Source organism: Uranotaenia lowii, chromosome 3 (assembly GCF_029784155.1).
Source record: "Uranotaenia lowii strain MFRU-FL chromosome 3, ASM2978415v1, whole genome shotgun sequence".
Classification (NCBI taxonomy): Eukaryota; Metazoa; Arthropoda; class Insecta; order Diptera; family Culicidae; genus Uranotaenia; species Uranotaenia lowii.
This window is the reverse complement of record NC_073693.1, coordinates 360,030,695-360,058,332: the sequence shown is the minus strand read 5'-3', so window position 1 is coordinate 360,058,332 and position 27,638 is coordinate 360,030,695. Positions and strand designations below refer to the sequence as shown.

At 32.1% G+C, this 27,638-nt stretch overlaps 1 protein-coding gene across 1 annotated transcript in view; it reads left to right on the top strand.

Moving 5' to 3' along the window:
* The window catches only part of LOC129755141 (adipokinetic hormone/corazonin-related peptide receptor variant I-like), a 294,680-nt gene that overhangs the window by 188,903 nt on the left and 78,139 nt on the right, over window positions 1-27,638 (top strand). Inside the window, exon 3 of the mRNA XM_055751493.1 lies at window positions 104-331. Coding sequence (XP_055607468.1) covers window positions 104-331 — 228 coding nt within the window. The remainder of the gene's footprint in view (window positions 1-103; window positions 332-27,638) is intronic.

The window sequence follows — 27,638 nt, the reverse complement described above, 5'->3', positions numbered from 1 at the left end:
TATGTCTCTATGTATCTATGTTTAGACTGTAGAGCTGTATCTAAAATTCTGTTTTTCTTCTGAAACTGTCTCTCTTCCTCTACAAAAACAAAAAAAAATACAGGTCGGCTGGCGGATTACGGTCCAGTGGCATGCCGGGAACGTGGCCTGCAAGGTGTTCCTGTTTATGCGCGCCTTCTGCCTGTATCTGAGTTCGAATGTGTTGGTGTGCGTATCCCTGGATCGGTGTTTTGCCGTCATCTATCCGCTGCGGGTTTCGGCGGCTCGAAAGCGCGGCAAAATCATGCTCGGTGGGGCGTGGCTAATCGCCTGCATCAACGCGATACCGCAGGTAAGTCCTACTTACATGCAGTGTTTCGGTATTAGACGCTATCGTTAGATGGACGACGACGTCTGAGGGGCATCGGCTTTGGATTGCGTTCCGTGGGAATGTTGGGTTGTGGATCTGTTCCTTTTCATTCGAGAGCCAGTCATCATTAAGGGTGTCTTTTGGTCTTTTGTGAATGAACACGTTAAATAACTAGATTGTTGGGTACGTTCCACTGAATTCCTACATCCTGCCAGCCAAGTTTTGAATCATAATAATTAAATAGCACCACAAATCGCCTTTAAATTGTATCAGCTTTTTATACAATTTTTTTTTCAAAAACATATAGTTACCTTCTGCATGAAAATGTAGATGTAAGCTTTAAAAGGTTTTTTCATGTATCGTCTACATCCAAAATACTGTAAAAACCCATTTTGTAGCCCATTGGATGTTGCAATTTTCATCTGAAGGCCTTACACTCCTTGATATATACATTATGAAAGAAAAAATGACATTAGCGTTGAAGCAATAGCATTTTTCGATGGAGACTAAACGGATTTCAAATTTCAACCATTTATCCAAGTTTCATATTTGAAATACATTTGTTTTTTTTTATTTTAGGAAAATTTCACTTTATATATTTCAAAAAGTTAAAATTTGAAAAAAAAATGTGCAAGAAAAGCATGTGTCTTAACGTCGCAAAAAATTAACCAAATTGGAAATTTTTGGAAAAGTCTGAAGATTCCCGGTGCAAATTGTCATAGAGTAAAATCTAGACTGAGCTTGTCAGATTGCCTTGTTTTATGCGGACTTTCTCGGATATTTTATAGAAATGTGTTTCTACAAAAATAAATGTTTTAAGTGTTTTATTCTCCATTTTTATTGATTAATTGCTGAGTTTTGTCCAAATTTTCCCGGAAATATTTCGAATTGTGGGTTTAGATTTTGAAAACAAATGCTCGGATAATTTTGGGTTTTTAGATAAATAACCCCGGATTTGCAATACCCGGATACGAGCGGAACAAATTTAAGCAAGCTAACTCTAGAGACCACTGGCACTGGTTGCTACTCCGTTATTGATCGAGGCCATCAATTTTATGCAAGAGCTAAAAAAATGCAGCTTGGGACTAGCAATTCATTCTCAATGCACGAAACTCATGCTCTCCCTTTAATAAATGATCAATAACGACGCCGGCTACGTCCTAGTAATCAATGAGGGACGAAGAAAGGATTGTTAGTAAGATATTTAGGATCAACGAAAAACCTGTTATTCCAGTTTCCTACAAAAGCTTGTATTGCAAAAACTCTGAAACAATGATAAGTTTTATAATTTTTAGTATTAAAACAATATATTTTAAGCACGTATCAACAAAATAATTTGATTTAAAATCCGCTGATGACACATCCCACCGTGACGTGAAATCACTTTTCCGGACTTTTCTGCAATCTTTTTGTATTTTTATTTGAAAATAATGAACTTATTAAAAAATCAACTAAATTATGCTCGATTTTTAAAAATCCAACCATCTGGAGTGTCAAAACAGCTTTCAGAGCACATTTTTCATATAAAATTAAACAAAAAAAATCAAATTTTGTGACGTGAATTCACTCATTCGCGCTGTTGTAGCTCAGCTAGATTTCAACCGATTTCTATAAATTTTAGAGTTTTATCATTTTCAAAGAAAATCTAATTTTTTTATTTAAAAAAAATCAGAGTTTTCTCATAAATCTAATCATCCCTTTTTTGTGGTCGTGTTTTGTTTTCTCTCCGTGGTTCGAAATTATTATTTTTGATGTTTAAGTGTTAAAACTGATTTAAAATGTAAAAACTTTTGAAGTGTCGGAATGCCGGAACTGTCGAATTGTTTTTAAGTGTGATCAAGTGGTCGAGATCGAAAGCTACAGCATCCTTCGGCATATTGAAAAATCGACCATCGTTTTCCTTATGTGCTGTACAGCACTGAAACCGGCCCAGAGACGATGGGAAAGTGGTATTTGGTGAGTCCGTTCCATGATAATTATTTAAAGTAAATCAGATTATATCTAATTTTGGGATAAATTCAAGTATCTTTGATTTTCGAGAGTCGATGCGGAAAACCAATTGCAAATTTCAGAGTGTCCTGGTGCATCTTTTGGTATTCCAAATCGTGGTCCGTTGGACTGATCCGTTTCGAGCACAGGAAATTGAGGTCTGTCACACAAAATATCTACCAAATCAATTTTAAATAAATAATCATTTTTAAACGGTAATCGCAAACATTAGTTGTCCTCGTTGATATTCGTTGTGGAATTTTGTTCTGTGTAAATTCCCAACGCTTGTTTTTCGGTTAAATGTAGCTTCTTTCTAACATGCCTCGACTTTTTTGCTTTTTAATTTATGAGTGGTTTTTTAAGAAGGTTATTTTTTTTTTCTTTTAAATCAGTTGGGGCTAAGATTTTGAATGAGATTTTTCTTGAAAGTCAATTTTGTCAAATCATGTCTTACAATTCTTCTTCAGATAAATAAAAAATTCTTCAGAGCATATCTTAAACGCACGAGAGAAGCCGTACATTATAGATTTTTGTGTTCCTACAGTGAAAATTTAAATGAAACACAATAATATTAAGAATTGAAAGATGATTATTTGTCGCAATCTCTCAATGTTATATAATAGTTCAATTTAAACAAATTGATATTTTTTTTTAAAATGAAACCTTTCGAGCTACAAAGCTCTAAAGGTTTCATGTTCTACTAATGTTTTCAACTTCTTTTTTTTACTTTCAAGAGCGAGTAAAGGCGCTTTATCCTTGGTCGATGACCAGAAATGATCGTACACTGAAATCCAAAACTGTTCAACAAAGAAAAGTTTAGCTTTGAAACCAAATCCTTTGATTTATAAAATTATATTCTTCAATATGATTATACACTCAGCGTTTGTGATTTCTGTGTACAAAATATATCATTTCCAGCCGTTAAAGAATGGTCCCAGTGATTCGTGAAGTTATTTTACATAACGAATGGTTTCTTCATCAAGGAGCATTTTTATTAGCGTGCTTCCAACGATATTGCCCATTTGAAACGTATGGTACTGGTGGTCCACGTTTCTTCCTGTTCCTGTGTTCCTGATGTCTCTGCGTTCTCTGCTCCATGGTAGGCCCAACCATTTTATGTTTTTGATAATTTTAATGTTTTTATGTTAAAATAATCAAAAACATGAACAAAGACAAGAAGAATAATAACACTCTATTATTATTCTTTGGGACTCAGACATAAGTTCTGGCTGTGGAAGTAAGATTAGTGATTAGTGATTAGTGAAATCTAATCATCCCTTTTTTGTGACGTGAATTTACTCATTTGCGACTGTTTTTGTTCGCTTTTCAAACCAACTACATTGGATATACTAGAGATGTACCGAATAGTGATATTCGGCGAACGGCCGAATACCGAATATTGAGCTTTTCAACTATTCGGCCAAACGAATATTCGGCCGAATATTCGGCCGAACATTCTATTGAGTTTTCAATAAAAAAAATCTTAAGTGATTATTTCAATGCTTTCTATTTCTTCCATATTAGTTTCTCCCATGTTTTTAAGTCGATTATTTTAAACCACATGATGTTATCGGATGATGTATTTCAAGATATTTTTTAATTAAGTAGGGGTCTTTCTGATTATTAAAATGTCACCAATATCTTAAAAGACAACAGATGACTAGTCGTATCTAGGGCGTTTATCACCAAAGAGATTGCGTTCCTGTGAAATCTGGAATAAAACATGTCGAAACAGGTGTCATATATTTGAAATTGCTTCTATGATATTGAATTAGATGATGGTCGAATTTAAGCAAGATATCTTTAAAATAGTTGTTGAAAAAATAGATGATCTTTAACCTTAAGCAAACCATACTTTCAACCATACGTATCTTGACGGTCAGGCATTCAGAACGATTTAAAAAAAAAAGAAAAGGGCAAATTTTATGTTTATTTTGAAAGTTTGAGAAAATTGAACACAAAATCCAAAAAAATTAAAGAGTAATTTGAGATTTTTATTTGATTTAGCAAATAATCTGAAATACCGGAGCAAAACTCGGGAAGTGTAAAACAATATCTGGACATTTACTGGATTTATGGGCATGCCTGAATATTTCGAGAAAATCTGGAATAAACTATAATCAATGTATAAAGCGATACCGTTCTGCATTCTCCTGTAGGATCTAAAGTAAAAGATACGCGGATACACCTTAGGTGTTTTGCTGAAATCATAAGTTTTCAATGATTGTGTAGCTTTTACGACATTAATTTTGGGAATTTTTAAACTATACAAAATTATTTGAAAAATTTACAAGTCTGTAGAAGATATTCGGCCTATTCGGCCTATTCGGCCGAATACTTAGCTCAACTATTCGGTGAGCCGAATATTCGGCTTAACGGTTTTTCGGCGATATTCGGCGCCGAATATTCGGCCGACCGAATATTGGGTACATCTCTAGATATAACCAAATTCTTTTTTCTACAAAATGAAGCCGAGTTTTTGGCTTCTGAACATACTAAAAATATTTCCAAAAAAAAATCATCCATATATTAAAATTAATGATTTTGTAACAGTTGTCAAAAACACCACTTTTTTCATTAAAAAAAAAAACTGTTTTTCTAAATCATCTAAAACATGTGTAAAAAAAACTTTTTTCTCTATTTTCCGTTGATTTTGTGCGATACAAGCGCGTGGAATGTGTCTGATGTGTTTCGATGAAAAAAAATTGATTGTTTTATTTCTTGAGCAGCGTCAACTGGGGCAGCATTAGACTGCTCCAAATTTGTATGAGAAATTGCAAGCTTATGAAATGTTATGCGCTGCAGGCTTAAATTGATCCTAGGCCTAGTACAAGATCTCATGCCAAATTTGGGCAAAATCGGATCACGGGAAGGGGTGGCTTAACAAGCCTAAAGTTTGCATGGAATTTTTAAACATTTTGTTCGGCCATAGGAGACCAAAGTTATTCATGAAAAACTGATTATCATGTTCCTCTTGAACAAAATGTCTAACAATTCCATGCAAACTATAGGCTCGTTGAGCGACCCCTTCCTTTGATCCGATCTGGCCCAAATTTGTCATGAGATCTTGTACTAGGCCTAGGATCAATTTAAGCCTGCAGCGCATAACTTTTTCAAAAGTCGGGTCATTTGGGGCACTTTGGGGCTTTTCAACTTCAATGGCTTCTAAAAACATAATGTCCACAGATAATCATACCGCTTGCTCATCAAAAGTTTTAAGGTTGATGGGACTTAATTTTTTTGGAACCTTCAATCACTGCGTTATTTCGGTATTTTTTTTTCTTAATTTACCGACCATATAACTGGAGAAAAAATAATGCTCAATCATAGAGCTGTAAAATTTTTGACAAACTCAATACGACCACGTAGATAACGATTAAAAATTCTATTATCAAATCTAATTTTAATATTTATAATGACACAACGAGAACGTTACAAATAATTACAAGAGCATAGAATAAGGCTCCCTCAAATTGGTTAAATTGATTTTTTTTAATAAAATGTTAAGAATGTGTTTGGTTAGTTAGAGAAAAGAGTGTTATCAACTTTATGATTCCTTGAGAATTTTGTCATTTGCCACAATTCTTAAATTAAGAAACTTTAAAAAATCGTCCTTTCATGCTAAGGTGCTTAAAAACTAAACGGAATTGGGGATCTAATTAAGGTAAACTTTGTTGAACGTAAATTCATAATTTGATTCAACACTCTGGATCAAAAATTTCAAACTGGTATTTGATTCAATAACATTTTCGAATACAAGAAACTTGAAGAAGAAAAATTTTATTATCATGAAAAATCTGAACCAAGATTGAAAATAAAAACAGGGGGAAAAGAGAGTAAAAGGAAAGCTATGAAAAAAGTACGAAATTAAATTTTTAGTAATATACACTGCCGGCCAAAAGTTTGGGATCACCCACTAAAAAACATGCAAATTTTGATCGTTCATATCTCAGCCGTCTTAGGACATATTGAAAATCTTCTGATCTCATTTGAAAGATAATGAGCAATAGCTATCTCGGAGGTATTTTGCCCAAATAAAATGTTTTAGTTTTGAACTTAAAACTTAACCTAAAGTTATAACATTTTGAAAAAATCGCACTCAATATTCAAAGCCGATCATCTCGGGATAGGGTGGACCAAATCTCAAAATTTGAGTGGCATTAGAATCCTTATTCTTTACTTCTCAAAACACAATCAAAAAAATTTGAGAAAAAAAAATCAAGAATGTATTTTTAGTTTATAAAATAGACCCTTGAGTTATCGTTCAAAAGTTTGGGATCACCCCTTTGTATGGTGAGTTGGGGATCATTCTTATAAAAACATGCAAATTTTTTTTATTCATATCTTTCTCATCTAACATCGTATTGCAGATCTGAAGGGTTCATTTGGAAGCTAAGGAATTGTTATTTTTTAATAAATTCATTCAAAAATTATATTTTAAGGTGAGAACTATAAAAATAATCCGGGAACTTTCAAAAAAACAATTAATTTTAGGTGATTTTTTTATGGTTATCACTTCAAAATATAATTTTTGAATGAATTTATTAAAAAACAACAATTCCTTAGCTTCCAAATGAAACCTTCAGATCTGCAATACGATGTTAGATGAGAAAGATATGAATAAAATAAATTTGCATGTATTTATAAGAATGATCCCAAACTCACCATACAAAGAGGTGATCCCAAACTTTTGGACGATAACTTTAGAGTTTTTTTGTAAAAAAAATCGATTCCATAAACCTTGATTTGAAGGGGCTGTGAATCAGAACTCAAATAATATATTTTTTTAACAAAACAAACTAACAAAACGTTCAACATAAAAAAAATCACAAAATATGGACACAAATTTATAAAAAAAAACTTTGACAAATTTTTGTTTCTATTGAATTCGTTTGTACATCTTCTTGTCATTCACACTTCTATCAACGATTCCATGGGCGAAAAATTACCGGAAAACTTATCTGGTACAACTGTGTTCGATTTATTCTTGGACTTGAATTCACGCACTTTGGCTCGGAAGGCAACGGGACTAGCCAACTGTGCTACAATGCTGCATACATCACTAGCCCATATTTTTGTCTTGATTTTGTCATATTTTGTCCTTATTTTTTCATTTTTTTTAATCATATTTGTCATATTTTTGTAACATATTTGTCACTATTTTATTCGGATTTTCGTCATACTTTGTTTAATCTTTGTCATTTTATTTTTCTTTTTTTGTCATATTTTTGTTAGAATTTTTGTTTATATTTTTATCCCATTCTTCATAGTTTTGTCAGATTTTTGTCATCAATTTGTCAAATTTTTGTCATTGTTTTGTCAGAACTTTGTCATATTGTAGCATATTTCTCATATTTGTCTCATTTTAATGTGAAATTTTTGCCATATTTTAACCACCTATGTTTGTCTTACTTTTGTGTCTTTATTGTATTTTTTTTATGATTATTATGACATATTTGTGAATTTTTTTTTTATCAAATATTTGTCTTAATTTTAACTCTGTCAGATTTTTGTCATTTTATTGTCCAATTTTGATCATAAGTTTGTCATATTTTCCATAACTTGGTCATATTTATTTGTCAATTATTTTTTCATATTTGTCAAAATTTTGCTATAATTTTTATTATATTTGTCATACTTCCGTAATTTTTGTGAAATTATTGTCAACATTTTTTCATATTTTTCAAATAATTTTCATTTTTTTTCCTTTTTTATTTTACCACATTTGTCATATTTTATTCAAAGTTCAGTCATTCGTCAATTTTTTTTTGTCATAGTTCTTTTATATTTTATACTAATAAAGATACAAATTATTCGGTTTATGTATTAAATGACACGGGTCGAAAGACCTATCAGTTACTGATGGGTTCTCTTACATACATACATACATACATAAATGTAAGTTTTCTAGTAACATGACAGAAATAATATCCTGAAATTTAATTCTGACAGCTTTAAATTGAAAAATATTCATGAAGGCTCCCTGTTCTCATGAATCGAAAAGAATTTTCACGCTCAAAAGTAAAAATACTGCTTTGGGGAATAAAAACATATTTATGTAGTTTAATGCGGAAATGCCTAAATATGTTCTTTAAAAATTTAAAATTGTACACAATTTCAGAGGTGAAATACCCCTTGTGAAATGTTTCGTTACTTGTTTAGAAACATCTAACTGAAGTTTTTCTTATATGAAAGATTTTTTGGTTGCAAAAAATTTGTCTAAAACATGGGGAATGGACCGAATCAGATGAAAAAAAAATCATTAAAAACAGAGCTTAATATTTACCAACACTAAGTGCATCAAATCAGCAGAATTTACTATTGCACTTTTGCACAACTGTAGTTTGAAACCACACCTCAACTTGTTTATGTTACTTTAATTATTTGCACTGCAGTTCATTGAAAACGACTATGCACAATTTCACGATTTTTGGGCTATTTAAACTATTATTTTGGTAATTTTTTACGGAATTCTAAAACATTAGTACGATGTCCAAAATTCGTTACCAACTCCTTCTTTATTCATGAACTTGAATTCTAAACTAAATTAGGGTTACCATACGTACTCTTTTAAAAGTACATGTACTTTTTTCGATCGAGAAATGAGCGTACTCATCTTTTTGTGATATTTTACCAAATGTATTCTTTTTTTGTGAAAGGAATTAAATAAAACTTCCTCATACAAATAAACTAATTTCCTCTTACACATAAATATTATATCCTTATGAATACAAGAGATCCAACTTTTTATGCATTTGTTGCACAACTCTTCAGTTTTGCTTCATTCGTTGAATGTTTCAACACTTCAGTTTTGCTTCTTTTGTTGATATTTCAAAGGATGGATACCAGTGGAAGAAATCACGAGTACATTCACGATATCAATCGGGATTATTCGTTTAAAAAAAGCGTCTTTGAGTATGCAATGAACTCCCGGACAGCAGACAATATGCATAACAACAACTTGCTTAAATAAAAGCATAGTACACAAAACAAACGCGCACGAATCAGCAAAGAATAAAAAAATACGCCTTAAAAAATTGTTTTTAAATTGCAGATTTCTTATCAACTTTGGTGTGCTTTCTCAGCATATAATCGCAAACTTTGAATAATGCAGCTTAAAATACTGAGTATTTGTTATGTAAGTCATATATCTTGCAAAAATTGGCGGTTTTCCAATTGGCGGTTAACCTTAAATATCAAGGTTTTGAACAAATGCCGTTTGTCTTCACAATTTTTCAATTTTTTCTCAATGGCGTTGAAGGATATAGTAACCCTAAACTAAATACTAAGCTTGTTTTTTTTTCAAATATAAATTTAAAATTTAAGAATTTTTTCAATCAAAGGAAGGATCCAATATCTGAAATGAGATTGTGATTTTTTAATTGAATTTTTTAAAAGGGACATTTTTTACATTAACGTCTGAATTTCTTTATCCTTATGTGCAAATTTGAATACCGTTTCCAGTTTTAAAAACCATTACTACCTTCCAATATTGACTTTGATGCATAACATTTATGAGGTTGAAAATTCAGAATTCCGAAACCGAACGTTAAACTAAACCTCAATTTTCAATAGAAAATTTAGAACGTTCGTTAGACTTACAACTTGAAAAAGTTTTTTTGCACGCTTGCGAATAGCACAACCTACTTAATTCAAATTTGAATTATGATGTGTTTAGTAAATCTTAACATTGAAACAAATAATTCAATCTGAACTTTCGGTCGGAAATAAAAATAATACGTTCCACTCTCTGGAGATACCATCTAACAAAAATTTTTCATAAGCTCAAACACATTTCAAATATTGATATTGAAACATGTTATTTGAACCTTTTGCATAACTTTTTAGGAACCCCTCAAAGTTTTCTTTAATTTATTCCAATATCATACCTATTATAGATTGTATTGAAATACCATCGAATAATGTTCTATCGTTGAATGTAAGATGAAGAGAGATATTTTTACATTCAAGTACTTTGAAGAATCCATTCAGCAAGGGATCGTTTGAAGGGAATTCTGAATTATTATTACTATCCATCAGCGTCTAATATTCTGTGGATGTTTTGAAACAAGTAGAAATTAAATTAGCATTTTAATCAATTTTGGAACTATACAGACTCATTTTCATTTATCTATTTTTTTAAATATTCTGATTACTTAGCTTCTTTGTGTTTGTTTTCAATTTAACCTTATAAACGGCTTGCTTCAACCGATAGGTACCATTCTGAAACCTACCTGTTGCCATGAATGGTAAAATATTTTTATACTTTACCTTGTGCGCAAGCATGTCGGGCATTTTAATAAAAATAAGGATATCAAAAAGTTGGGTTTTTCTTCCGAACTTCGGACAATCATCCGAAAATAAAAAGTTCTCAACAACCCCCTCAAACCTACGCGTTATTTTTTCTGGATCTGATGCAAAATGTGTCGCCTACACGAACAACATCTGTTACTTCCTGGAGTCTCCTGAAATCTGGAACCTGGTCTACCATAGCATCGATTCCGATAAAAGGACCGGCTTCATAAATCCAATCACTCCCTACCATGAAGGGGGGGATCCGTATGACAGCTAAAGGCTGACATTGTGGATCGAGCAAGTGTTTCGTTCACCCTCTTTAAAAATTCAGCATCAGCAAACTTTTGCTTTCAATATCAATTTTTTCCCGGTCGTTATTGTTGTTTTTCTCTTTTTTTTCCTGATTGTGGGATAAATTTATCACGGCCATTATCAGCTCAAGCATGAAGGCATTTTTTGTATGTTTGTAAGGGAAGCCGTTTCCCGGATTTTGACGTTGGCCACCATCCGGAACCAATCAGTGAAGGTGCCGGGTGTTATTTATATTCTACTTTTCGGGAAACGGGGTCACTTTTTCGTGTGACAGCAAACTAGGAACGCTTGGAAACTTGTTTTCAAGCTCTTTTGGTAAATTATAGGATTTATTGATAATCGATTCGCATAATTTTCGGTAACCGAATGGATCAAAACCTGGATAAGTGTCATTGTACAAACAAAAACTTTTGGTTTAGCATTGGTGTTTTGAGCTTAGAATTTTGTTTTGAAAGAGCACAGTTTAAACTGAATCGGTGCAAAAATTTGAAATTTTTATCAAAAAGTATCTCTTACATAAACAACTTCAATTTATCAAACATTTACCAAATTCAATGATTACTTTTTCTGACTTCAGGTTTTTAGTTCATTCCACAAATGATGAGTTATTCCAGTGTGACATCAATTTTTTCTAAGGATGATGGTTTAAGCACTGCAGTGATAGACTGAGTCGATATGGGGTCATTTTTGAATTTCTCAAACCCTGGGGTCTAAAAAGCTTCGTTTTGGTCCAAAATTTTCCAGAATTTTAAAATAACGTTTAAATGAGTAAATTTGAACTTTTAGGTTTACATGGATGAGTTTTGGACCAAGACGAAGCTTTTTAGACCCCAGGGTTTGAGAAATTAGAAAATGACCCCAAATCGACTCAGTCTACTGTAGTGATAGCTAAACAAGGCTGCGTTTAATTAAAAAAAGGTAAATACAGCATAATAAGTGCAACAGATTTTATCTGTTTATCTTAATTTTTAATACCTTTTTGATCCTTGTACATTTTTGCCTTCGAAATAATATTTTTGCTAAACATTTTTCAATGTTTCATACGGTCTACGACAATCCTTTTTTTCAATAGAAATGTCTGCCATTGGAATTAGTTGGAATAGTTTGACAGTATTTATTAAAATTCTATGAAGCCAGTCCATTTGAATGTTTGAAAAATTATCATTTAAAGCTATAAAACACATTTCAGTTGCAAATCAATAAGTTTTCATCCGTTATCAATGTATGACTTAGAACTGATAGATGAGACGAAATGAGCCACCTACTGTTGGACCAAAACTAACTATTCTGAAATGAAAAGTGGCTTCACCATTTTCGTTTCAAAAGGTACTCGACATCTAATCAGTTTATTGTACGTATTTTCTTTTTTAAACCACTCTCCACACAAAGTAGTGGCTCCAGAGAGTAAGGTTGATGTTGTATAGGCTAAATTCTTCCAGTATTGTATTCTAATTAGCTGAAAAACTAAAGAAATATGAAGATATTATCATCCCACTGATAAAGAGTTTAACAAATTTCAAAAAAGCTCGTTGAAAACATGTTGTGGCTCCAGAGAGTAAAGTGAAAATATTTTTTTTAAATTTACCAATGAAACCGTGAGTAGGGAGGATGCAGGCTCTTTGCGCCCGTTAAGCAGAATACTGGTTAATCAAGTATTCCATCAAATACGTGAATAAAATCTATAAGCACATGAGTAGACAGCTGTTTTCAAGACATTGGAATATTTTTATTGTTGAAATCTCGTTCACTTTTCGCAAAACGATTTTGTTATAAAACTTGTTCAAATTGTCGAACCTTAATCCGTGCGAACTAAATGCGCCTATTTATGTTTTAAACGAATTTTGAAGTTTCTCTATCCAGAATTTAGTATAATTATTTTGAAAATGCTTGAAACTTGTATCTCTAATACCGAAAAGCTGAAATTTTATAAACATATATGTCTTTTTTAATTTTATGGAATAAAACGAAAGTTAGGCATACACAATAACTTTCGTATTTCACCTTCAAATCATCATTAAACCTTCATAAAAGCTTAAATATACTGTGTTTTTATGCTCACTTGAATAAGAAACAAAAATCATCGTTCGAGTTCTGAAATTTTTTAGGTATAATTTTTAAAAGTCAAATGAGGCTCTCAGAGCCAAAGGGATATATGTAAGTGACAAAATGGTCGATATTGAGTTGATGATGCGAAACGATTCTTCACATTACAAGCTATATTTAATGATTTTTTTTTTTGGAATTTTTGATTTTTTTTACATACTTTTACATTAGAAAGAAAAATACAAATAGTATACAAATACGAAAAATATATGGAAAATGGCCAAACACATCAATTTAAAAGCTTGTTTTCTCGAAATAAGCTTTTATGCTCTTATACCCTTTTGGCTTCAAGGGCCTCAAATAATATTACATCAAAAGGTTTCAAGACTTTGAATGAATTTAATTTTTTTTGCGTATATAAATTCATAAAATGCTGCATGCCTTATGTTCAAAGCGAATTTAGTACGTACCTACTTAATTAACCCTTAAAATGAAATGATAAGATATGTTGTTTTACCAGCAGTTTCGCCAAACGACTGTAGGCGCATTAAGGATCACTTTCTCTTGTAGATCATTGTAGGTCATTCGATTTAAATTTCTTTATACAGAAAACGACTTCCAGAAAAAATGTCAATAGGGAAAAAGACTGTTGAAAGTCTTTGATATAATGTAGACGACTATAGTACGGATTGACAGATCAGAAAAAGACTTTTGTCCATCTTTGAATTTCTCAAGGCCCGAAGTCTTGAAAGTCACATCAGAGTGATTCAAAAGTCATCCATGATTTTTTGTTTTCAGAATTTTAAAGTAACGTTAACATGAGTTAATCTCAAATTTTAGGTTTGTGAGAAATTTTATATTTTTCCTGAATAATGAACATGACTTCTTTTTCTTCTGTGGAACCGAGCTTTTCAACTTTTATTGTGCCAAAAGATTTTTTTTAATTCTCAACTGAAAAATATGTATATTGGACAATTTTTGAATTGCCACAAAAAATGGTCACAAAAGTGAAAATTGATGTTGATTTTTCAAAACAAATTATTCAATTATCAAATTCTCACCTATGGGTTAAAATTTACTCATGTAAACGTTTTTTTTCTAAATTTTGAAAAATTATGGATGACATTTGTATAATTCAAAATCTCAGGTCCTGAAAAAGTCAAAAACTACCTAAAATCAACTAAATCTAACGTTCATATCTGAATCAAGAAAAACCGTGAAATATTTCCTTGAAAACCAAAAAAGCATGAAGTTTTCAAATAAATCGGAAACAATTCCGATAAAAAAATATGAAAAATCAGGAGGGAAGTAAAAAATCTATTTAAAAAAGTAAAATTGTATACAATCAAATAGGTAGTACAACAGCATGAAATTATTACTCTATTTCTTGATTGAGCATTTGTACCTGTTATTTCATATTTTTAAATAGATTTCAAACTTGAACTTTAAATTTTATTATTATTTTCATTATTTTTTATTTCTGCTTTTTTCTTAAGGAAAAAGCCAGTTGAAGTTAAGTTATATTAAAACCTATTCTTCAATTGGCATAAAAACCCTTCAAATCAGTTTTACAATCATTTTACAATAGTTTTTCAGTTAGGCAGATACAATCCCAGTGAGATGTACTCTTTTAAGGGATTTCTTTTGGCGGTTTGTAACTTAGCTATCAGTTATCACTTTACATTAAACAAAATATGTATAAGGAAATATGTTCTCTTTATATGCTGCGTGATTCTGGTGCATGTTGATTTGGTGGGCGGGCGGTTGGCGGTGGAGGGTGGCTGGCGAGGTGTGGCGGTGGCTAGGGGAGGCGGAAGAGAAGAGCAAAGAAAATTTTATGTAAGATATGAGTTTATCTTTCTTTTGAAGTTCAGCTTCAGGTGTTTTTTGAAATTCTCGATGGTGTGACAGTTGAGAAGCGGTGTGGGCAGGTGGTTGTACAGTTTTGCACCGATGAACGATAATTTCCGGCGTCCGAATTCGTTGCTTGTTCGCGATAGAATGAAGGTAACGGCTCTTCTTGATGATCTTGCGTTCAATGAAGTTTGTAGGGTAGAGCTCCGGTACTGACTAGGATAAGTCACAATTTTCCGAACGTGTAGTGAGATCTGAAGCTCATACAGCGCACTTATTGTAAGAAAGGAATCTGTTTCGTTTGCATAGAGGAGGCGCGTTGGATACAAGTATGGTTTGCGTAATACGGCTTTAATACAGCGATTCTGAATGACTTGAAGTTCTCGTAGAGTTGATTTACTAGCAGCTCCCCAACAGGAAACAAGGTAGCTCAGCCGTGAGTGTACCATGGCAAAGTATATTTTCTTCAGACAAACTACAGGAACGAAAGCAGAAATTTTCCTGAGCAGTCCACAAAACGCACTTAGTTTTCCTTTCAACGATGTGATATGGGCAGCCCATGACATGGTGGAATCTAAAACCAATCCGAGAAACGGATATTCCTTGACCTCTTCAATAATGCGGTCTCCGACTTGTACGGGATCGTGGGGTGGCAATGCACACCTTGGAGATCGTATGAACATGTGTTTCGTTTTGGAAAGATTCAGGGATAGAAGATTGGATTCAAAATATTGTTTCAACTGCAAAATGTCGTACTCCATTTTTAAACTTATTTCATTGCAGTTTGCACCACGATAAAATACTGAGGTGTCGTCAGCAAATAAACGAAGTTTCCCGTAAAGGTGCAATTTTGCCAGGTCGTTGATGAATAATATGAAAAGAATTGGACCTAGGTTACTACCTTGAGGTACTCCGGTGGAAATGTGCCCAAGGGAACTCCTCTTGTCGTCGATCGTGGTATATTGCAGTTGTTCGGATAAGTAGCTTGATATTAAGTCGTTTGCGACTCCTCTTATACCCAATAAATCTAATTTATGTACTAGAATATCATGATCAATAGAATCGAACGCTTTTTTCAAGTCTATGAAGAGTGCACCTACAAGCTCCTTTTTGTCTAAAGAGTCGTATATGTCCTGGATCAACTCAGAAGTTGCCGTTTGAGTGCTGGAACCTTGGCGAAATCCATATTGACAGGAATAGATAAGATCATATGTTTTTGTAAAAGCTTCCAACCGTTGAACTATCAATTTTTCAATCAATTTATAAAGGACAGATAAACATGAAATCGGTCGGTAATTGTTTACATCAGTAGAACTGCCTGATTTGAACACAGGAACCACACGAGCAGTCTTTAAACAGGATGGGTAAACTCCGGTGCGTATTATCTCATTGAAAATATCACAAATTAATGGGGCGAAAATTTGGTGCTCTTGTTTGATAAAAGCTGCTGGAATGTTGTCAGGACCTGTTGCTTTTTTGCTACTCAGATCTTTGATCAGCAAAATTATTTCGGAATTGGTGGCTGGCTGGAGAAAGATGCTACGATGATTTGGAGTGATTGTACCGAATTTACGAAAATCTCTATCGCTATCTAAACTAGCCGTTAGATTGGGACCCACGTTACAGAAGTGGTCGTTGAATATTTATTTCACAAATTTGATTAGTATCGGTGAAAGTGGTTCCGTCCACTATAAGTTTCGTTGGATTTCCGTTGCGTTGGTTACGTCCTAAAACTTTGTTTATGTTCACCCATGTTTTGCGTGGAGAACAATTTAGGAGCAGTTTTTCGTAATAATCGCGTTTACACTCTGCTTTCTTTTTTTGTAGATGTTTTGAAACGTGAGTAAGAAGCTCGGATATCGTTTGATCATTAGGGAACCTTTTTAGCCTCTTGAGAGTTTTTTCCTTTAGTCGCACCCACCACCATAGATCAAATGTCATCCAAGGACACGAGTCTTTAAGTTTGGCATTAACTTTTTTATGTTTGGTACATTGGGCTATCAATGAATTATAGGTGTTAATAACGTGAAGGAGTTTTGCATTTGCATCTAAATTGGTGGAAATTGTACTCATCGAATTACGGAACAGGTTGCTTAGTTTATTGTGATCTATTATCTTTTTAACAAGCGTTGTAGAACTTCGTTTGCAATGCAGCTCTAGTACCGAAGAAATCATACAATGATCACTCAGATCGGTGTCTATCGTTTCATTTTGAACAGTGTTTGCGATTCGTAAAGAGCAGATAACGTGATCTAAATTGTTCTCGCTAGCAGGTCGTGTTGTATAAGTGTTTGTTACCACAGCATTGTATGAAGAAAGCTGAAGAAGAATTTGAATGGAAATAGTAAAAGTTACAGTAGGGTTCAATTTTTCCTATATTTTTGTTATAAGGCTATGATCATTTAGTATCCGGGCAGTTAGAAACGTGTGTATTTTAAAAACTATTCATTTGATCGAAAAACTTTCTATGGAGGAAATCAAGGTGTTAATATGAAATTAAATATAAAAATTAAAGTAAAATTATTTATCAATAATTTCAAGAAATACTCTTACTTTTTCAGAAAACCTTTTTTTTTTATCTTTGCACACTTTTTTCAGTCATATATTGATCTATTATTTTTACCACAGATGCAAAACCTTTGCAAAATCATGATATTTTACACAAACCCACCTGGAAAAAGCAATTGGAATCGTGTTGGAACCTTTTCATGAGAAGGCATCTCGAAAAATTTGACCTCTTAAATCCGGTTTTAACTTAATTTTTTTTGTCCATCAGAACACATCTGTCATATTGCGTAAAAACCGGATGCACAGATTGCAATCTTTGTAACTGATTATTATTATTTATTTACTTGGTGTCTACTAGTCATTCAACACTTTTTGCCTGCCGGAAATGGATTTTTTGCATTATTTGAGGAGTCTGCATTCAGTTATCCCCAATAACCATAGACTTTTTACCATATTTAAGATCAAGGGTTCCACTCTGATGCTTGGTTTGAACTTCGTGAGCATCCTAGAGTGGCTCCTTATGCTTCTAAACCATTTGGTCCGAAAAAAAATTCAGAAAAAATCAACAGTTCATGAGCTTTCAAGTCAAAAATGAAGAATTTTCGAAGCGCAAAATGCGTTAAAGGAGCAAATTTGTGCAAAATTTCTGTTACCATGTCTTTTTGCGTCGTAGATATCTCAAACACACGTTAACTTAAAAATCTATCAAAAATAGGAAAGATAGTCCTTTTCGTAACCAACACAATGCTACTAAAGTTTTGCATATCCGAGCTCTAATAACGTAGATATCACCGAAATAAAGTGCCCGGATACTAAATGATCATAGCCTTAGTCATCGAAAACATAATATACTAATGTGTTATTTGAATGAATACTAGCTGACCCGGTAATCTTCGTTGTACCTTTAACTTAATAAATCGTAATACATGTTTAACTTCATCTACCCGTCCTTGATTTCTTCATGCTCGTAAGTAATTTTTTATGAAAATCGTCTTATAATGTTTATATACTATACACTATTATAAATACTTTCTCCTAATTCCGATAATTTTTTCGAAAATTTAAAAGATTTTTCAAAATTTATTCGTGTATAACCAGCCTTATCAGGTAAACCCTCACTTTTATTTTTTTTTGATAAGCCTTCCATTTTCCAGTTTAATATTTTAAGACAGGGGTGAGCAACCTTTTGAACCAACGGGACAATTCGAATTTAAAATTCCTTTGACGAGCCGCACTCTATTACAATGTTTCGCTACAAACGGTGAAAAACCAATTCTTTAATTAAAAACTCCATTTAAAATTAGGCGCTGAGCAAATTCACAGATGTTAAGCGAGTTGCGTTAAAGTTCCAGATCATAATCTTGAATTTATGAATCCCAGGTCATCCATTTTTACCGTGCCATTTTTACCGTCATAAGTAATCTAAGTGTTATTTTGTCTCCTTTTGAAGGTTTTCCAGTGTATTTCCATATTTTCAATCTCTGGAAAACCATCATTTATGAAAATTTGAAAGCGTGTGTGGAAATATATTTTTAGTTTTAAGAGGAATCACTGTCTCCCCAGCATTGGAAGTTAATGAAATTTGTTTATCTAAATTCCATTTCTGTGCATATCTTCGGGAAATTTTTCCACGAAGTGCTGATTTTTTTTCTCTCACAAACGGTGAAAGAACTGTTTGTTTAATTTGATCTTCCGTATAAGATCATTGCATTGAGATTAATAAGGATTTTTTTTCTAAAAAAAATGATAATTTTGACGATTTTCAAACAAATTTCGCCAAAAATAACTGATTTTAGATTAATTTTACAGATTTCTTGGATTTTCTCAATACATTCAGATACCACTGACTGAAATCGGATTTTTAAATCTAATGAAACTTAGATAATGTGCATTACTTGTTTTAAAGTAAAATGACACAATTTATCAACGTTTGCATTATTTCGCTTTCAAATTTCTGAAAATTGAAATGCCAATGATAGTCTGTAGCCTTCCGATTTTTTGTTTGTTCTCCCGGTCCGCTTTCAAGTTTTTTTTTTCAAATTTTGAGGTAGTAGTTAAATAATAGGGAAAAAATCTCATCTGAATATAAAAACAGAAATATTGAGTTTTGCTTATTAATAATATTGCACTTTTGCCCTTAAAAGAACACAAAAAACGCAAAAAAAGAGATTAAACAACTCTTTTTCCGAAATTTTTCTAGGCGAGCCATAAACGTCTTTTTTAGATTTTAAAATAGAATCGTTTATGAAATTTATGACTGAAAAATCAGCTTTCAGAGCGTGTTTTTGAGAAGTTTTCCACAATCTTCTTGAGGCCCGGATTTGTTTTTCTACTGACAGTCAATTAATTTTTTGTACTTGAATTTCAGTTTAAGAACATTGTTGGTAATGAACTTACTTCCTTGAGTTCCAAAAAAAATCTATAATTTCACTTATTTTTATTCCAATTCGTTAAAGGATCCAGTTCACGTATATATTCTTTATTCATGAAAATATATACAATTTTCAAATATTTCTTAATAAAATTATGATACTTTTAAAATAGAGTTTTTAACGCCGATAAAAGAAAATCATATGACATTTGTTAAATGCATTTTTTTCTGATTAACTTTGTCGACTTCTTCTTCATGAAATTTCTGAAAAAAGTTTCACAAAAAACTGTCACAGTTTTTTTTCAACTCAGTGAGTGAAGTCATATCCTCCTGAGCACATTTATCATACTTTATCTTTAACATAAGTTAATTTTTTTTTCATTATTTCAGAACTTCCTGTGCTTTTCTGTAGTCTTGTGTATAGTTACAGTAGATTTTCGATTTTATCACGATCAAAAAAACTTCCAACGTGAATTTGACGAAACTAAAAATTAAAGTAGAAAAAAGTTTTTTAATTGTCTTTAATCAACAATTTATAATGTTTGATCATAAGATGTAATTATTAGAGATTACTAAATACAGGATCGATTTCAGTTAAAATTATTCTTCTCTATAGGAATTTTAAGATTTTTTCTTGAAATAAAACCATGTAGAATATCAATTTGATAGTCTACATCTAATTAAAGTGATTTCATCAGTTTTAATGAAAATTTAAGAGTCGTTATCTTTAATGTCGATTTTGAAAAAGATTCCAAAGAAAAATGCATCACATAATTTTTTTTCCGCAAATTTCAATTTTTTTATCTTTATAGCTTTGAATAACTAAAAAGATTATTTTTTCAAAAAATATTTAAAAAATGGCTGAACTAAGAATTTTAAAGTGTGTTTCCCGAAATTTGCTTTATGGGCAGATAATCCTTTGTTATTAATTATAGAAAAACAGAAATCTTAGACCTTTTTACATATTTTAAGGCCAAACTGGTAGGATTTCCAGAAGCAGAACCATAAAAAATATCATGAACAAAAGCGCTCTACGCTTTTTAACGAAAATTAAGGTCCTGAAAATGGTTTCTGAATTGTTGCTTAAAAAGCGTGATAAAATTGAAATGATAACCGTGATAAAATTGAGCGTGAATTTGGCGAGTATTTATAAAATCGAACAGTGATAAAATCGAAAACTACTATATTTGCTTTTGCTGACCTGCTATTAAGTGTTTTGAGTTCAAAAGTAGTTAATGAAAATAAGGAAAAATATATATTCTGAAGAAAAAAAACTTTAATATTACGTCGTGTCGTCTCAACTGAATCGTTGAACTGCAACCATTTATATCTACATGATTTTTTGATGGACTGTTTGACGTTTTGAAATAACACATTTCTTCCCTATCGAGGCTGTCGAGTGGCTCCAGAGAGTGAGATTGGTATTGAATGACTTAAGCACTCATGCTGATTATCTGAAATATTGCAGCAATATGAAACTACTTTATAACCATTCTATTAAGACTTTCTTCAGATTTCCAATAAGACACTTCAAAATGCAAGTTGTGGCTTCAGAGAGTTAGATAAATACATATTTTTTTTTTCAAACAATCAATTTTGTGACTAGAGCTCAAAACTAAATATTTTTTTAGTTTTTTCAACATCGAAAATCTTTTTCAGAAAAAAAAATGTTAGTGGCATCAAAAAGTACAGTTTAATTGACAGATAACAGGGGACATCAGCTTGTTAGAAAAGCATTGATGCCTGACAATTGTTTCGTTTTTTTTTCGTGAATTATTAGAGTGCAGCTTAAATAATGCTGTATGTATTTATGGTTGGATTCGCTTCACTTATTTGTACATCTGCAAAAAGGATGACTAAATTCATTCGACCGCGCTTTTGATTGACAGGAGTATTTTCGAATCATATAATATTGATTAAAATTGAAAATAAGTCTCTGTACTGTTGGCTTCGGTCATATTTTTTTTGTTTATACATCTCTCACCTATTTTTTTGAGCTTTAAACTTAATCTTGTTTAGGTATTGTCACACCAGTTAGAGAGCTTAACAAAAGATTTTTTTATTGAGTTCAAAATCAACCACTTCTGTATGTTTTCTCACTCGAACCTCTCGATGATATCAGCCCACATATCTATTACCGTCCATTTAACTTTCCCAGAACCACTTCCAATCCCCCCTGGAGAAGTTATAAATGAGTCCAACACCCGGGAGCAAAGTTATTAGTTGAAACTGGAGCCATCAAAAGTGTCGTCTAGCATGAATCTTCAAACATTGCAGAATGCATGGTCTTGCATTGCTTTCAAGTACCGACGTGTGTACGTGCCTTTGACACTAAGCATTTCGCGAGAGTAATCTGCGCTTCAAAACTTGAGCTCATGAAGCTCCGACACAAAATATGTGAGGTTTTCGCCGCGATCAGCAACAGATTACTCGTCGTCGTCGTCGTTGAGCAAAATTAATTAATTATCACGCAACAATTTCGTCCGCGAGGATTATATCACGTATGCAGTTTTTGTGCTTATATGTGGTTCCAGACAACCACACACTTTGCTCTATTCATTCCACGATTAGCTCTGAAAAATGTGTGTTCGAAATGAATTCCAAAGGAAGAGAAAATTGGTTGCATTGCTACTGTGGAATGTTTGAGACCGTTGGCATTAATTGGTTTTTGGAACTGCCTTAAGTGTTGAGCTTAGAGAATATTTAAATATGTTGAAAGTTTCATAAACTTATTCAGATTTCAACTCTTTGTTTTTTGTTTTGGGCAGAAAATTGCTGAATATCACTAAATTCCAATAACTACTGCTGAGGTCGTCGGAACAGTTAAAACAATAAAAATTAAAGGCAACATAAAAGCAGAAAACGGTTCTCAAATGTAAATGGAGTAGACATTCTACTCTGAATGGGAAACAGGCTATCAGGAAGCCTGTCATAAAATCTTCATCGATTAAACAGCTCTGAACCCGACGAACATCCAACAGATCTCCCGTGGGGGTTTTCTAAACATAAACACAGACAAACATAATCCAATCAATCCAAATTCTCGTACATCAAGCATCCCAGATCAGGGAGTTTGCGAAATGCCTACCGTTTAAATAGATTTTCTTATGTCAGAATTTGTATTGAGATCATCTTCACCATCTCTGAAAAGAGAAAAATAGGACAAACTTAACCGGAAAACTATATCCGAACGAATACAAAATTTTCTAAAATAATAAAAAAACTTAATATGAATATCCAGATACAATCAAAATATAAAAGAAACAGTGGCTCCAGAGAGTATCTTATAAAAAAATATATTTACATATATCATAAACTACGAACGAACAGTTCGCAAAAATTGTCAAAGTTGTCAATATTGTCAAAATTGTCGAAATTGTCTAAATTATCAAGTTTGTCAAATTTGTCAAATTTGTCAAATTTGTCAAATTTGTCAAATTTGTCAAATTTGTCAAATTTGTCAAATTTGTCAAATTTGTCAAATTTGTTAAATTTGTCCAATTTGTCAAAATTGTCAAAATTGTCAAAATTGTCAAAATTGTCAAAATTGTCAAAATTGTCAAAATCGTCAAAATTGTCAAAATTGTCGAAATTGTCAAAACTGTCAAAATTGTCAAAATTGTCGAAATTGTCAAAACTGTCAAAATTGTCAAAATTGTCAAAATTGTCAAAATTGTCAAAATTGTCAAAATTGTCAAAATTGTCAAAATTGTCAAAATTGTCCAAAATTGTCAAAATTGTCAAATTTGTCGAAATTGTCAAAATTGTCATAATTGTCAAAATTGTCAAAATTGTCAAAATTGTCAAAATTGTCAAAATTGTCAAAATTGTCAAAATTGTCAAAATTGTCAAAATTGTCAAAATTGTAAAAATTGTAAAAATTGTCAAAATTGTCAAAATTGTCAAAATTGTCAAAATTGTCAAAATTGTCAAAATTGTCAAAATTGTCAAAATTGTCCAAATTGTCCAAATTGTCAAAATTGTCAAAATTGTCAAAATTGTCAAAATTGTCAAAATTGTCCAAATTGTCAAAATTGTCAAAATTGTCAAAATTGCCAAATTTTCAAAATTGTCAAAATTGTCAAAATTGTCAAAATTGTTCAAAATTGTCAAAATTGTCAAAATTGTCAAAATTGACAAAATTGTCAAAATTGTCAAAATTGTCAAAATTGTCAAAATTGTCAAAATTGTCAAAATTGTCAAAATTGTCAAAATTGTCAAAATTGTCAAAATTGTCAAAATTGTCAAAATTGTCAAAATTGTCAAAATTGTAAAAATTGTGAAAATTGTCTAAAATGGTCAAGAATTGTCAAAATTGCCAAATTTTCAAAATTGTCAAAATTGTCAAAATTGTCAAAATTGTCAAAATTGTCTAAAATTGTCAAAATTGTCGAAATTGTCAAAATTGACCAAATTGTCAAAATTGTCAAAATTGTCAAAATTGTCAAAATTGTCAAAATTGTCAAAATTGTCAAAATTGTCAAAATTGTCAAAATTGTCAAAATTGTCAAAATTGTCAAAATTGTCAAAATTGTCAAAATTGTCAAAATTGTCAAAATTGTCAAAATTGTCAAAATTGTCAAAATTGTGAAAATTGTCTAAAATGGTCAAGAATTGTCAGAATTGTCAAAATTGTCAAAATTGTCAAAATTGTCAAAATTGTCAAAATTGTCAAAATTGGCAAAATTGGCAAAATTGGCAAAATTGTCAAAATTGTCAAAATTGTCAAAATTGTCAAAATTGTCAAAATTGTCAAAATTGTCAAAATTGTCAAAATTGTCAAAATTGTCAAAATTGTCAAAATTGTCAAAATTGTCAAAATTGTCAAAATTGTCAAAATTGTCAAAATTGTCAAAATTGTCAAAATTGTCAAAATTGTCAAAATTGTCAAAATTGTCAAAATTGTCAAAAATGTCAAAACTGTCAAAATCGTCAAAAGTATTAATATTGTGAAAATTTTCGGAATAAAAAATATATATAAAAACTTCCATTTCAAATACTATTTATCAAAAACTATAAAACAGTTTTCACAAATGCAAAAAAAAAAAAATTGTTTCAATTATTTTCAATTGCAATAAACTTAAATACTTAAATGTATCAAACATCTATAAAACATGAAAACAGTTCAAAATTTTTATTACAAAGTCGTTATGTATATCTATTTCAAAACCAAATTCAGAATCGCAAAGCTTCGTCTAGCTCGATAATCCAATTTACCTCCGTTCAGTGTGTGACGATTCACTTGGCTCATCCATCCGGTTCTCAGATGTTGTTTAGACAGGAAATTGCCCCTTCCTCCTTTTTGCTTTGCTAAATTTCAATCAATGTTCTTTTGTTATTTTTAGGGACACAAAGCAAAAAAAAGCAGTTTCATTGATTATTCAGGATCAATACACGTGATGCTCTCTGAATGTCGGTTTGTTAAAGTTGATATTCTTTTTGTGAGCAATCTTAAATCGACAAATGGTTTCACTTTTTTCCACGGCGCTCGGAGCGTTTCTGATTCCCGGTAAAGCTATTTACGTAATGTCAACAAACGATTAGTGGGGGTGCGGTGGGAGGCAGACTTTGGTGTTGGTTTGATTGAAAGGTACAACACCGAGTCGTCATTTCTTTCAAAACGGATCGCCAAGTGGGCGCAATTCGTACCGGGAACACTTCAAAGCACTTGACCCTTTTTGTTTGTACCCAATGACTTGTCCTCGTCCTCGCCGAACAAAGGTCCACGCACCCTAATCGCAACTTTGAAAAAGCAATTATAGCTTTCATTCACTTCGCTGAACAGTGCTTATTTTATAAAGCTGATTCCATCAATCGAATCAGAAATTAATTGATTCATTCGTTGATCGGGACTAATGATGAAGTCGAGCGTTAATTTAGAGAAATGGCACCGTGATCTGGTGGAAATTTAAATATAGAGTAGCTTGAATCATTATTTTGGATCCGTTGAAGAATTGTTTGGTACCGAGAATAAACAATTAGCACAATGTTATGTTTGTCTGATTTCATACATCTGTGAAGCACATTATATCAACTGTAGTTATGTCAATAATATAGTTTAAGATATAGTGCGTTTATTTTTAATTTTTGTCACAACACTCTTAGTTGGAAACGATTCGATTACAGTTAATTGGCCATTTAACATAAAACCAAAATATAACTCTGTTTTCTAAAAAAAAATTTTGATAAATTTAAGCTTGGATAGGTGACTATTTCTTCAAGAAACTTTGCATTGCACCTTCACAAAAATTCCATCGAAAATAAAGACCGATTGACGTTCAGAAAAAATTTAAAAAATTTGAGTAAAAAATTATCATATAAAATAAATTCGAAGCTAAAGCTTTACAAAAAAAAATTGGTCTACGGTTGCACTAAACGTTTTTATTGCTTGTGAAATGAAGATTAACGGCACGACACGTACATCTTTTTCGTAAGTACATTCTTGTGAACCAATCGAGTTTGTATGATTCCTGCACACTACATTATAGAGCAATTTCACTCTCAATGACTGCACTAAGTACTTAGATTGCTGCAAATTGCTCTGGCATCTCCAACCAAAGATGAGATACGAACATTATTGCCGATTCGTGTCCAACTGTACCAGGGCATTTAGGGACCCATTTCTTGCACGTTCCGTTCATTTTTTTTTCTTTCGTTGAAATACTTCAACGCTTTTTAAAAAATAGAGTACATTTTTTTAAATACTGGCACACGGGGGCATATGGAACAATGGCCATTATTCCTTTTTTTTTATTTATTTATAATGCTTTTTTTTCTAAATTTGAAAAAATATATCATTCTATTCTTTTATTTGCGTTTGTTCCTAAATGTTTTGTAGTTTTTCTCAGTTAGAGTGATTTGCCGATCGCTGTTCTCTGCCTCATCGTTACACAGCATGACCGAAATTGTCGATATTTCAGCCGTCTTTCAATTTATGCTGAAAGATGTGTTTCTAACGACAGTTTTACTTTAACTTTTTTTTTTGTGCGTTAATTATTTACCTAAACCTTAAGTTTCCTTCAACGGAATATAAGGTTTTGCGTCAGTACAAAATTTTAAACGTATCAGTTTTCTTTATGAAACGTTTATTGGACAATTTTAACTCCATAAATTAAACTCCATAAAATTCGAGCCATACAGATCTAGCGAAAATATCGTTTCGTGCAACATATGACTCGCTCAATCTTCTCCCGCCCCATTGCACAATAGGGAATTAAGTGTATCAACCGCGAAGAAACTCTATATCTTCCCTCCTACACGATCAAATCTACGAAACTATAATTTTCTTTTTGTGGAAATGTCCAGAAAATCGATTAGGCATAGTTTCAAACGCCGCACGAGCTTACTAACGGAAAAATAGTCCCTTTTTAACCCCTAATTCCCTTATATTTTGTGAACAATCCAGAAAAACACTGATTTGGGGATCCGAGTTGGCCTTGCACAAGTTAATGTCGTATTTTTTTTTCGATAGCGCGTTTCGTCTACGTGCTTGAAAGAAAAGCAAACGAAAATGGCTGTCGGTGTGATCTGTTTCTCGCTAAAGCAGTGTAAAATTCTACAAAGCACGGGTTCAATAAAGTATTTTCTGATTCGAGTTGAGATCAGAAACGAGCTAAGTGATCGAATACTGGTGAAGTTGGGATAAATTTTTTTAAGTATAGACCTTGAGAATCTGAAGAATTTGGCAGAAGTGCCGTGGCGCAGCTCGATTTTGTAAGCAGCTGTTTATAAAAAAGTTTTGTCCGCGACGAACAAATGGTTGCGATTCTATTTCCCGATTGCGTCGATGCCTGTTGCTTATAAGCGATTGATATAAAAAAAAGGTTGAAAATCGTTTCAAGATGACCAAATCGAGGAAGATATTGAGCACCGGCGGAAACCAACTGCTATTTATTTAATGGACTTTGGTGAGATCGT